This window comes from Cucurbita pepo, chromosome 1 (genome assembly GCF_057944985.1).
Source record: "Cucurbita pepo subsp. pepo isolate OVF chromosome 1, ASM5794498v1, whole genome shotgun sequence".
NCBI lineage: Eukaryota > Viridiplantae > Streptophyta > Magnoliopsida > Cucurbitales > Cucurbitaceae > Cucurbita > Cucurbita pepo.
The window spans coordinates 16365371-16379272 of NC_141798.1; the positions used below are offsets into that span (position 1 = coordinate 16365371).

General features: G+C 41.6%; 1 protein-coding gene across 3 annotated transcripts in view; it reads left to right on the forward strand.

The window, feature by feature from the left end:
- The window catches only part of SOS1 (sodium proton exchanger, putative (NHX7) (SOS1)), a 50721-nt gene extending 37597 nt beyond the window's left edge, over positions 1-13124 (forward strand). For all 3 annotated transcript variants that reach the window (XM_023670015.2, XM_023670029.2, XM_023670022.2), the window contains 2 exons: positions 11363-11655; positions 12539-13124. In XM_023670015.2, the coding sequence (XP_023525783.2) occupies positions 11363-11655; positions 12539-12853 (608 nt within the window). In that variant the 3' untranslated portion in view covers positions 12854-13124. The remainder of the gene's footprint in view (positions 1-11362; positions 11656-12538) is intronic.
- Positions 13125-13902: the final 778 nt, after the last annotated feature.

The following is a 13902-nucleotide window of genomic DNA, read 5'->3' on the forward strand; positions in this document are numbered from 1 at the left end:
AGCCTTCATAGCTACCATTGACAAATTTATTCGTAGTCTTCATAGCTACCCATCATCCACCTAAACCAAATTTATTCGAAACTTTCATAACCAAATTTATTTGAAGTTATCCCATCATCCACCGGACCAAATTTATTTGGAGTTTTCACAGCTACCATTGAAGTCATTTCTTGATGTTCAAGTCGTGTCCTCGAAGTTGTGCAATCAATATTGCACATAAACTTATCCAATCCAAGCTGAATAATAGATATTTTCATTTTCTGCTTGAGGGGAGTGCGGAAGGATTAGCCTTATGTTAGGAGATTTTTGTGTAATTCATGAGTAGTTATTATCCAAGCTAAAAACAAATGATATCTATTACTTAATTTGAGGGGAGTATAGAAGGATATTTTTGTAATCCCATCCAATAAGGGGAGTAGTTGACCTCCCTAATTTATGTGGTAGGACTTATTTAAATTTAGTTACCTATTATCTAGGATTATTATTTAGATTTATCTTATCTAGAAATTTTATTTAGATTACCTTGTAACTAAGGAATTTAGATTATGTATCAATTTTGATTTAGTTAGTTTTTCCCTATAAAAGAGACATGTAATTCTCTTAAGAAGAAAAAATAGCAAGCTAATTTAGACTTGCAACAAATATAAAAAATAAAATTAAAAATAAAATAAAGAAGATAAAATAAAAATAAAATCATGCATTGGACTGTACAAACCCAATCATGAAAACACTCAAATTCAACTATATAAAAGCCTCCAACATAATTAGAATAATCAATATCCAAAATGTAATCTCATCCACCCTTAAGAACGTCCATCACTGGTCACAACTTTAGAGAAGCGAAAACTTGACTAATGAAGAGTATTAGTTGAATAAGTTTAAGGCTTAAATTTCACCACTTTTTTCAAGTTTAGAGGTTAAATCTATAGAATTAAAAGCTTAAGCTAAAAATTTTCTCACTAACTTTTAAGCATGGTTAAAATTAAATTTTCCCCTAAAAATAATGGAAATAATTATTAAAAATGGACATCAGACCAGAATGGATCTAAATGATAAGAGTAGTGCTGCTGGAGTAGGGATTTTCTTGAAAAAATGAAGTGCCTGACCTGGTAATAGAAGTAGATTAAGTAGCTATGAAGAGCAGAAAATTGGAGATCCCACATATCTAATTGAATAAATTCCCACGGTTGGGTGTATGAGGTGAAGCAATACTTCCATGTGAATAAGCTAGGATGTGAGAAACGATTTGAAGAGACACGAAGTGATAATTGCTTGGCTTTAATAGGAGTGATGTTGACCATTGCAAAGTTGGGTGGAGCTGGAAGGAGACTGTTGACCCTCGCTAGAAAGCTCCTTTCTAAAAATTGAAGACAAAAATTTTGGGGGAATACTAACAATGGTTCAGTTTGATAGCACCCTTTTATTGAAGGTGTATTTGGGCAGGTATTGTAGGGCATTTAAAAATGGATAGTGAGGACTTTTCTTCTAGTTCCTATCAGAACTCTACATGGCGCTTCAGCCATGGTTCTGTTGGAAAGAGGGATAGTGAAAGAGATAGGAATAGATGAGAATAGATAGAAGCTGCAGTGCTTTATTAATGTCTACTGACTTGATGCCTAGAGGGTTACACAATTCCAGTATTTATACCTCATACACTAGACTAGAAATAGTAAATCATGCAAATCTAGATAAATTCAAATCTACTAACAATCTCCTAAAATCTCCTAAAATCTTGGTAGTTTGAATATTTGAATCATATCTCAACTACTTCAAATCATATCTTCATTTTGAATACTTTGAATCATATCTCAACACTCCCCCATGATTCAAAGTTGCAGATGTAAGTACAGAGCTTTTCTTCTGACAAGGCCTTCGTAAGTATGTCTGCTTTAACCCGTACAATGTCTGTCTCAACTTGTATACCTTTGTTTCTTTGTCTTCCTTTATGAATCCCTCTGGCGGTGTTACATAAACCTTTTCTTGTAAATCTCCATAAAACTTTTCGTTTGGTAGGTCAACCATATCCCATGTTCCATCTTTCTTAACGGACTGCATCTCTACTGCCATGGCTTTCTTCCCGTCTTCTTTTTCAGTTGCTTCTCATAATTCATAGGGTCTGAAATAGTAAGAGCAAACTGACATGATGCATATATGTCAGCTAAAGATTTATACTTCCTTGGAGGTGTCTCATCCGAAAGTTCTTCAAGAGAAGAATTGCTATTAAGTGATGCTGAAGATGATGAATTTGACACACTTTGTGTTGCAGTGGATCCACTGGGAGATGCACTGGAGTTGACCCTTGTCTCTTCATTTGGGGAAACTTCAACTGTAATCTTTTGCTGCTCCTGTTCTTTACTCCAATCCCAACTCACGTTTTCATTAAATATTACATCTCTTCTAACTAAAATCTTTTCACTAACGGGGTTGTATAGTTTATATGTCTTTGATTGAGTACAATAGCCAATGAAAATGCATTTTTCAGATTTTTCATCAAGCTTTTGACGAGTTTGAGGATGTTTCAAAGCATAAGCAACACAACCAAAGATTCGTAAATGACTTACAGATGGTTTCCTTCCATGCCATGCTTCATAAGGAGTTCGATTCATAACCGCCTTTGTTGGTGAGATGTTTAATAGATAAACAGATGTTGCTACGGCTTCGGCCCAAAATTGATTTGGAAGTCTCCTTGCTTGTAACATACTTCTTGCCATCTCCACAATAGTTCGATTTTTTCGTTCAGCGATTCCATTTTGTTCTGGAGTGTAGGGAGCTGTTAATTCCCTTTGGATACCCTCTTCTTCACAAAAGAGATTGAAATCTTTAGATATGAACTCGCCACCTCTGTCTGTGCGAAGAACTTTAATGTGACAGCCACTTTGGTTCTCTACCATAGCTTTAAAAATCTGGAACTTCTGAAAAGTTTCTGACTTATGTTGTAGGAAGTAAACCCAGCTCATGCGACTATAGTCATCAACGAATAGTAAAAAGTATATACTTCCACCCAAGGACTTCGTTTGCATTGGCCCACATAAATCAGCATGAATTAGTTCTAGATAATGTGAAGCTCTTTTAGCTTTTCCAACAGGAGTCTGCTTGCCATAAATGCATCCTTCACATAAATTAGTTGAGTCAATTCTTGGTAATCCGAAAACCATACCTTTATCCCTAAGTATTTTCAGGCCGTTCATATGAAGATGTCCATATCTGAGATGCCATAATGTTGAATCATCTTTCATGCTAGCAGTAAGAGCAAAATCCTCCATGTTAGAAACATCAAGTGGAAACATCTTATTTGAAGTCATGGCAATTTCAACTTTATGGCCTGATTTTCATCTTATTTGAAGTCATGGCAATTTCAACTTTATGGCCTGATTTTTTATCTGTGATGACACATGTGTTATCATCAAATAGAACCGAGTGTCCTCTGTTCATCAATTGTCCAACACTCAATAAATTGTACCCTAAATCAGGTACAAATTGAACATTATCTAATTGTTTTATCTTACCGTGACTGGTTTCGACTTTCACTGTACCTTTTCCTTCAACTTGCATCTCTTTTGTATTTCCAAGTTGCACCTTAATCTTTTGCGTCTCATCAAGCTCCTTGAATAAGGATTTGGTGCCTGTAATATGGTTCGAGCATCCGCTATTAACAAACCATAAGCTACCTTTTTCCGGATTAGTATCCATGCACGCCACAAACAACTTTTCTTCTTCTTCTTCATTCTCTGCTGCAAAATTCATTTGTTGATTTTTATACCAACAATCAGATTTTGTGTGACCATACCTTCTACAATGGTAACATTGTATGACATTCCTTTGTTCATTGAATTGTCTCTGTCCATCACTTCTCCAACTGTTATCACGACCACCATGGAAGTTGCGAAATCCTCCTCTTCCACGACTTCTACCTGCTAAATGAATATTTTCTCTTTCGTTATTGGTTGTCTCCTTCACTTGTAGTGCCTTTTCTTCGTTTCTTTCTGATGCTCTATTGATTCTTGCCTCATGAGCCTGAAGCGAGCCCATCAGTTCATCAACGGAGAGTATGGATAGATCCTTAGCTTCTTCTATGGCAGCCACCACATGGTCAAACTTTGGAGTCAAGCTTCTCAACACCTTTGCAACAATTGTTTCGTTTGAAATTTTCTCTCCATAGGTACGCATCTGACTGACTATTGCCATTGATCTTGACAAAAAATCAGCAATTGATTCGCCATTCGTCATGAGTAGAGTTTCAAAATCACGTCTTAGAGATTGCAATTTCACTGTCATGACCTTTGAGTCTTCTAGAAACTCCTTCTGTAGAATTGACCATGCCTGCTTTGATGTGGTTGCTGCTGCAATTCGTGAAAAAATAGTCTCATGAACTGCTTGCTGAATAATGAATAGAGCCTTGGCATCGTTTTTCTTGGTTTCTCTTAGTCTCTCCTTTTCTTCTATTGTGGGTTCTAATACATCAGCAAACCCGTGCTCCACCAAGTCCCATAGCTCCTGCGATCTGAGCAAGGTCTTCATCTTGATGCTCCACCACTCGTATTTCTCACCATTAAATATTGGTAACAACGGTGCAGAGGAAGAAAAACCAGCTACTGCCATTTTTGTTTTGTGAAAGAAAATAATCACTCGCCCTCGTGTCGAACGAACCTGGCTCTGATACCAAAATTGTTGGAAAGAGGGATAGTGAAAGAGATAGGAATAGATGAGAATAGATAGAAGCTGCAGTGCTTTATTAATGTCTACTGACTTGATGCCTAGAGGGTTACACAATTCCAGTATTTATACCTCATACACTAGACCAGAAATAGTAAATCATGCAAATCTAGATAAATTCAAATCTACTAACAATCTCCTAAAATCTCCTAAAATCTTGGTAGTTTGAATATTTGAATCATATCTCAACTACTTCAAATCATATCTTCATTTTGAATACTTTGAATCATATCTCAACCGGTTCCATGGATAGGAAGAACCGATAACATTCAGGAATAAGACTACAGCCGTAGGTTTCTTTTGACTCATGTTTTAGCTACTGATCGAAAAAAGATGAAAGGGAAAGATGCAGTTGTCAGGTTAAATGCTGGAATTGAACGTTATTTCTGCCCATGTGAAATCTCTTTTCTGAACTGCAGTTTAAATGTTGTAGTCGGAACGTGGCTTGCTATGTCGATTTCACCTACAATTTAACCTATGGCAATTTATTCATTAGGATGTTTGAGTAAATGAAAATAAAATTCTGGAACCGATATGTGTTTTACCTTGTCATCTATTTTGTTGGTTATCTCTCTGTTTATTGATTTATATGATCCAGGATCACTTCTTTTATCGTGGCAGTCTTTTCATTTGAATTAAGGTCAATTCTTAATATGCATAGTACCAAGTGTGTGCTATGTGACACAATCGCACTTTCGAAGGCAGCGGACTAGCGATTGTGCGGCACTCACTTTCCAGCGACAAGTGAGTTAAGCCAATTTGTTCTTGCGTCGCCTACGGCCAAGCGACGTACAGTCGAGCCTCTAGCCTCGGTTTTAAAAGAAGGTTTTAGAAAACGAGGAGAGAGAGATTTTTGAAAGAGAGATTTTAGAAAGAGACGTTATATAAGCAAGCAAGAGAAAGATAACAACGGCTTAGCATATATAACCTTGGGTAGGGAGAAGTTGACGACTAGTCATATCCCCCTATAGTACATTCTGGGCCATTTTAGTTCTGTCAGGCCTAGACATGATTTTCTTGAGGTGTCATACGCTCTAGAATTACAAAGGGAAAAACACTAGAATGAAAAGACATGACAAGGGTTTGGCTTGTCATGGGCATGCGGCCATGGGCAACAGGCCCTGGACAGGCATGACCGTGACATCCTCCCCCACCTAATTGGTTGACGTCCCCGTCAACCGACTACTTTCATACCTTGCGATGTGGGTGGCGGCGGAGTTCAGATCTTCGGCGCGTTCCCAGCTTGTTTCCTCTGTAGGGAGATTCTTCCATTTGACAAGGAATTCACGAATCGTCCGTACAGGTCTTCCTATCTTCCTAACCCTGTCGGCTAGGATCTCTTCCACTTCCTTTGTTTCTTTTTGTTTCAGATCGATGCTCGGTCTTGTGGTTGTATTTCGATGGTCGTCGTCTGGATCAGGGTGATAGGGCTTCAAGTTGCTCACATGAATGACGGGGTGAATTTTCATCCATGCGGGGAGTGCAACTCGGTAGGAGGTAGCCCCAATCTTTTTAAGGACTTCAACCGGGCCTTCGTATTTACGAACTAATCTCTGGTCCTTTCGGCTACGAAATCTGATCTGTTCTGGTCTCAGCTTGATAAGGACTTGATCTCCTGCACGGAAATGAAGGGGGCGACGCTTCTTGTCCGCCCATTTCTTCATATGCTTGGAAGCCTTCTCTAAATATGCTCGGGCTATATCTGTCGTCTGCTTCCATTCTCTTGTAAAGTTGTGAGCTTGAGGGTTTTTTCCTGCATAAGGATGATCAATAATATGGGGTAAGGCCGGTTGTCGTCCACTTACAATTTCAAAGGGACTCTTCCTTGTAGACGAGCTTGTTTGACAATTGAAGCAAAATTGGGCGACATCTAACAATTGTATCCAGTTCTTTTGGCGAGCGTCGACGAAGTGACGTAAGTATTCTTCGAGCAAGCAGTTGAACCGTTCTGTCTGTCCATCGGTTTGAGGGTGATAACTCGAGGAGATGTTCAAGGTTGTTCCCAAGAAAGCGAATAACTCAGTCCAGAATGTCCCAATGAATCTGCCATCCCTGTCACTGATGATGCTCGACGGAATGCCCCATAACTTTACAACGTGTTTGAAAAACAGTTGGGCTGTGAGTTCCGCCGAACATAATTTGGGAGTGGGGATGAACGTCGCATATTTTGAGAACCGGTCCACAATAACCAAGATGGCGTCATATTCCCCGACTTTTGGGAGGTGTGTTATGAAGTCCAGAGATACACTTTCCCAGGGTCTTGTTGGCACAGGTAGAGGTTCCAAGAGTCCAGAGACTTTGGCTTTCTCGACCTTATCCTGTTGGCAGATGAGGCACGTCTTGGTGTATTGCATGATGTCGTCTCGCATGTTTGGCCAGAAGTACCCCTTCTTTATTAGGGCGTATGTTCTTTGCCATCCCGGGTGTCCGGCCCATAAGGTGTCGTGACATTCTTGAATGAGCTTCTTCCTCAGTTCCCCCGTTCTTGGGACGTACAATCTGTTTCCTTTGGTTATCAGGAGGTCCCCCTCAACCCAAAACTGCCGTGTCTTTCCAGCCTTAGCTAGTTCGACAACGGCTTTGGCCGATGGGTCTTTGTGTAAATGTTCCTTGATGATGTCGCGCATCGATCCGTCGATCTTACTTGAATGAATATGGGCTAACATGCACAGGGCCGCATGTTCGCCCTTCCGACTCAGCGCGTCGGCTGCTTGATTACTCTTTCCCGCTTTGTGTTCAAACTTGAAGTCGAATTCAGCCAACGACTCCTGCCACCGGGCTTGTTTTGCTGTTAATTTTGGTTGATCAAAGAAGTGGCAAGTGGCGCTGTTATCCGTCTTCACTACGAACTGCGATCCTAAGAGGTACTGTCTCCAGACTCGAAGGCAATGGACTACAGCCAGCATTTCTTTCTCGGAGACAGTGTATCTTCGTTCGGCATCGTTGAGCTTTCGACTTTCGTAAGCGATGGGGTGACCTTCTTGAATAAGGACCCCACCGAGAGCAAAGTCGGAAGCATCGGTTTCCACTTCAAATGGCTTTGTGACGTCAACCAACCCGAGGACAGGACCCCTCGTCATGGTTGTTTTCAGATTTTCAAAGGCCATTTGACAATCCTTCGACCACGACCAAGGGTGGTCTTTCTTCAACAGCTCTGTCAATGGGGCGGCTCGTCGTGAAAACCCTTCGACGAACCGCCTATAGTAGTTGGCTAGTCCTAAGAAGGACCTCAACTCAGATACGGAAGTAGGAACCTTCCATTCTTGGATAGCTTTTATCTTGTCGCTATCCATACTGATTTGTCCACATCTGACGACATGTCCAAGGAAGTGGATGCATGTTTGTGCGAATGCACATTTCTCCTTCTTCACATACAGCTGGTTCTGCCGGAGCTTGTCAAACACTAACTTCAAGTGCACTTTGTGTTCCTCGAGGGTTGTGCTGTAAACAACAATGTCGTCGAGGTATACTATGACGAACTGATCCAGGTATTCGTAGAAAACCTGGTTCATCAACGTGCAGAACGTAGCTGGGGCGTTTGTCAAGCCAAAGGGCATTACTAGGAATTCGAAGGCCCCATATCTTGTTACGCACGTCGTCTTGGGTTCGTCCCCTTCGGCAATACGTACTTGATAATATCCCGATCGTAAGTCCAATTTCGTGAAGTACTTGGCCCCGTGAAGTTGGTCGAACAAATCAGATATTATCGGCAGAGGATATTTGTTGCGTACTGTCACCTTGTTTAAGGCTCTGTAGTCTATGCACAGACGCAACGTCCCATCCTTCTTCTTCTGGAATAGTACGGGGGCTCCATAAGGGGCCTTTGCCGGGCGAATGAATCCCGCCTTCAGCAACTCGTCTAGTTGTTTCCTCAATTCGGCTAGCTCGGGTGGAGCCATCCGGTATGCATTCTTTGCGGGCGGCTTAACCCCGGGGAGGAGTTCGATTTCGTGGTCAATGCCTCGACGAGGTGGTAGTGTTTGTGGTAGACTCTCTGGCATTATGTCGGTATAGCTGTCTAATACATCCTTGATTTCCTCTGGGACAGTCTCTTCGGTGGTTGCCTCTTCTATCAGTGGTATGGCCATGAAGGTAGGTTCCTCTCGTGCGAGTCCCCTTTTCAGCTGTATGGCCGAGATCATCCGAAGATTACCTGGTTGCTTGATGCTTGCAGGTATTACTGTGGGGTTACGGTCGGTGATCACCAAGCATTTTGCCAATGGCATTGGGATGACTTTGTGTTCTAGGAGGAACTCCATCCCAAGTACCACATCGAAGTCGTCCATGCGAACCACGACAAGGTCTAGCTCTCCAGTCCAATCCCCTATTTTGAAGGGGACTCCTTTGGAAACTCCCACAATAGGCAAGGCCTCGGAGTTGACAGCTTTCATTTTCCCCGGGTCTTTTCCTATGGTGAGTCCCAATCTTCTGGCTTCTTGATCAGCAATGAAGTTGTGGGTTGCTCTAGAGTCTATCAGAGTGCTCTTGCTCAGTCGAGAGTTTATGGTGGCATCTACGAACATAAGCCCTTTCTCTATTATCTCCTTCGGTTCGACTTTCCGTTGGAGGGCTGACAAGAATTTGAGTGCGCCCATTCGGGGGTTGTCGTGATCTTCTTTCTTGTCTAGCAAAGTCTCGACCCTTGCCTCATTGCTCTCTTGAATGGACACTTGGAGTGCAGTGAGAGAGGCCCGATGAGGACAGTAGGATACCTTGTGGGGGCCTTTACATAGCATGCATTGCAAAGGCGTCGTCGGGTGGTTCTTTTGGTGGTAAGGCCCTCGAGATGTCCCCGCTTGATTGTTCTGAGGAGGTCTATCCGTCCATCCATTCGATCTGTTGGGGCTTCCATTTCGATGGCCTGGTGGTCGGTATGGTTTGCCCCCATTGTTTGGGGCTGGTGTCGCTCTTCTTTGGGATCCTGCTTCGTTCCCACAGTCCACGAGTCTCTCGGCGCAGGCCATTGCGGCAGCTAGGGTTTGGACCCTGTTCTCATGTATCTTTGTTTTGGCCCACGGTTGTAGACCATTTATAAAGAAGAACACCTTGTCCTTCTCTGCTGTACCCCTGATATCCAGCATCAGGGTTGAGAATTGTCTGACGTAGTCCCGTATGTTTCCAGTGTGTTTTAGGGCTACTATTTTCTCCATTGCTATGTGTCCTGCGTTTTCGGGGAGGAATTGTTCCCTCAACTCTCTCTTGAGGTCCTCCCATGAGTCAATGGTGCACAATCCATCCTCGATGTCTTGCACCTTCGTACGCCACCACAGTTTGGCGTCGTCTACGAGATACATCGCAGCTACAGTCACCTTCTTGTCGTCGGTACAAGCCGTTGTGGCTTTGAAGTACTGTTCGACGTCAAAGATGAAGTTCTCCAACTCTTTGGCGTCCCGATTCCCTTTGAAGGCTCTAGGGTCTGGGAATCTTAGTTTGTTGGATCCTGCATTAGTTTGTCCAGCCGTGACACCTTCCACGGCTTTCATGGTAACTTCAATTCGAGTGCTCATGGCGGACATCCTTTCTTGGAGGTCGTCGACTGTTGATCTGAATTCATCAGCCAATCCATTGAACAAACTCATCATTGTGTTTTGTAGTACGTCGAACTCTTCGCCACGTCCCTCTTTGTGTGCGACAGAGCTATCCGGACTATCAGACGGTTTTGGGCTGCTCGTAGGAGCAACTCTTTCTTCGAGCGAGGTCACTCGAAACAACAGTTCTGCGATTGGCAACCCGTCTAGGCGGTTGCCCATTGCGTCGACTTGGACGACTTTCTCACTCAGTTCGGTCACCCGTGTTTCCAGGAAACGGAGGGTGTCAGGGACTTCTTTGAGGAACAGCATTTCCTCCTCTATTAGCGTAAGCCGATCGGCTTGTGCTTTGGGTGTCGACTTTGTCGTCGACATGATTTCGGTCTATATGACGTTACGGAGCTAACAAAGCTCTGATACCACTTGACACAATCGCACTTTCGAAGGCAGCGGACTAGCGATTGTGCGGCACTCACTTTCCAGCGACAAGTGAGTTAAGCCAATTTGTTCTTGCGTCGCCTACGGCCAAGCGACGTACGGTCGAGCCTCTAGCCTCGGTTTTAAAAGAAGGTTTTAGAAAACGAGGAGAGAGAGAGATTTTTGAAAGAGAGATTTTAGAAAGAGACGTTATATAAGCAAGCAAGAGAAAGATAACAACGGCTTAGCATATATAACCTTGGGTAGGGAGAAGTTGACGACTAGTCATATCCCCCTATAGTACATTCTGGGCCATTTTAGTTCTGTCAGGCCTAGACATGATTTTCTTGAGGTGTCATACGCTCTAGAATTACAAAGGGAAAAACACTAGAATGAAAAGACATGACAAGGGTTTGGCTTGTCATGGGCATGCGGCCATGGGCAACAGGCCCTGGACAGGCATGACCGTGACACTATGCGTCTTGTGTGTGTATGTACTTGTAAGTAATGGTTTTCTTTAACTAGTTCTCGTTGAATCTCTTTATTTGGTTATGATAAATAGCGAAGCACTTTATATTGATAATTTGATACGACCCAATCCTGGCATAACTCTTTATGTCATTTACAGTGGATGCGTATCCTCAATTTTTCATGTACAAAGAAGGAAACAACTGTTAAGACTTGCTATTTATTGATTCTTACAGGTATGAGTGGTTCTAGTTTTTCTCATCAAGGCTCCTCTTATGAAGTTACAACAAGAGCAAGAGTAATCATTTTTGACATGGCTGCCCTTCAATCAAATAACATTCTAAATCAGTCATCAACTTCTGCCGATCACCTTCAAAGATCACCGAGCAGAGATCACTCTGGTCTTATGAGTTGGCCTCAACTATTGTCCGCTCCAAGACCACCACAGAAGCAGAAATCTGAAAAAACTGAGCGTCCAGCTGAGAGCTTGTCTGCAAAGGCAATGCAGCTAAGCATATACGGCAGCATGGTATGTTCAGTTGTAATATTTCAGATTTCACTTTATAAATAAACCCCCAACGTAGTCTCAATATAGCTATTAAATTCTGTTAGGCAAACTTTTCCAGTTGGGTATTTGATAAGATCAAGATTTCTTCTTATGGGATATTAGTTGATTGTACGTCTTTTTCTTAATTATTCTTAAGTACTCTTTGTTTCGGTTGAGGATTGTTAGGAGGGGTGTCCCACATTGGCTAGTGAAGGGGTTGATCATGGGTTTATAAGAAAGGAATACATCTCCATTGGTATGAGATCTTTTGGGGAAACTAAAAGTAAATGAGAGCTTATACTCAAAGTGGACAATATCATACCATTGTGGTGAGTCGTGCCCTTAACTTAGTTGTATCAATGGAATTCTCAAATGTCGAACAAAGAAGTTGTGAGCCTCGAAAGTGTAGTCACAAGTGACTCAAGTGTCGAACAAAGGGTGTACTTTATTCGAGGGCTCCAGAGAAAAGGAGTCAAGTCTCAATTAAGAGGAGGCTGATCGAGGGCTCCATAAGTCTTAGGGGAGGCTCTATGGTGTGCTTTGTCGAGGGGAGGATTGTTGAGGATTGTGGGAGAGGTGACCCACATTTGCCAATTAAGGGGTAGATCATGGGTTTATAAGTAAGGAATAAATCTACATTGATACGAAGCCTTTTGGGGAAACCAAAAGTAAAGCCACGAGAGTGCTTATGCTCAAAGTGGACAATATCATTGTGGAGAGCCGTGATTCCTAACTAATTTTATACTTAGTAAAAGGTATCTTTATCTTTTTGGCTTCCAAAGATAACTGACTGGTATTTGTTCAGTTCGTCCTAATATCTCAGTCATTACATTTTGATTTTGATTTCATCCTATCTTTCTGCAAGGTTGATACTCGTCAGCGAACTAAGAGTTTTCCAGGCAACATTGTTGAACCATCCCTTAGCCGGTCAAATCCTTCGATAGCTTCGTATAGATGTGCTCCCCTTCCATATGTAAAATCAGAAGGAGCTGCTACAATGAGAAACAGGCTAGATGCAAGAAAGCTACCAACAAGCACTGCTCGGCCACCACAAGAAAAATCAGCTCAAAATGAGACTAATGCAAGGGATGATTCAAGTGAGGAATCAGGTGCTGAGGATGATGGTGTCGTAGTGAGAATTGATTCACCCAGTGTACTTTCATTTCACCAGGTTCCATGAATTCAGAAACTCGTTATAATAGGTGTGCTTATTTTTCATTGTGTTTGTAAATTAGTCTGTTTGTGGTCTACATGTGGGCTATATAACATAGAAATAAGCGTGTATTTGATAGCGGGTGGAGTCCTTGTTTGAAGTTATTTTATGTTTAGTGAGCAGTTCATGTTACCATTGGACATACAGGAAATAATTCCCAGCATGAAGTGGGTGCCTGATGTAGTTTGACCATGACCAAATAATTATAAACAATCGTCTTAATCTTTTTCTTTGAGAATGAAGCCAACCGTAGGTAACTCGAGTATATGAGTTGAAAGACTAAACTTATAATTTAATCTAATTTTTAATGTTAATTCGGTTATATAATAATGCTAGTCTTGTAGTGCATGAACAAAAACCATCTCTTTTACCATTGTTGTCTTGCAAATAATCTCCATCTTTTGCAATCCAAAAACAGTCCATTTTGTTGCATTTTTCAAACAGCCAAACCGATCTTTTCTCAATCCAAAACGCTTTAAATGACTTGTATTCTCCATTGAAACTTCTTCGAGAAACACCAAAACAATGTCGTATTCCAAAAGTTTATTCTAAATGTCTAATGGAATTCAGTTCCAACATTAAGATTGTGTTGGCCTAAATCACTTTCGATTTGCAGTGAACAAACAACATTTGATCATCACTTACGCAATTCACTCATTTGCTAAGTGAAGATCTAGAGGACGATATGATTGTGTTTTAAAAGATATTAGCCTTAAAAGTTTAATTTAGGTCCAATCCAAACTCGACATTTTTGTTACCCCAAGAGATTTTGATATCTCAGTAGCTTAGTTTCTTCGATTGATTGTGTGGGAGTATTGGGCCATATTTCCAAGTTGTTGAAGCCCATATTTCTAAGTCCGAGACTAAACACACTCATTGTTGGGCCCAAGGTGGCAGGCCTTGGCCCACAATCAGGATCCGCAAATATCATCCATAGTGTGATCCTACGTCATGGAATACCCTGTGACGTCAGTATTAACTTTTTTTTTTTAATTAAAAAGAAAAAATTAAACAGT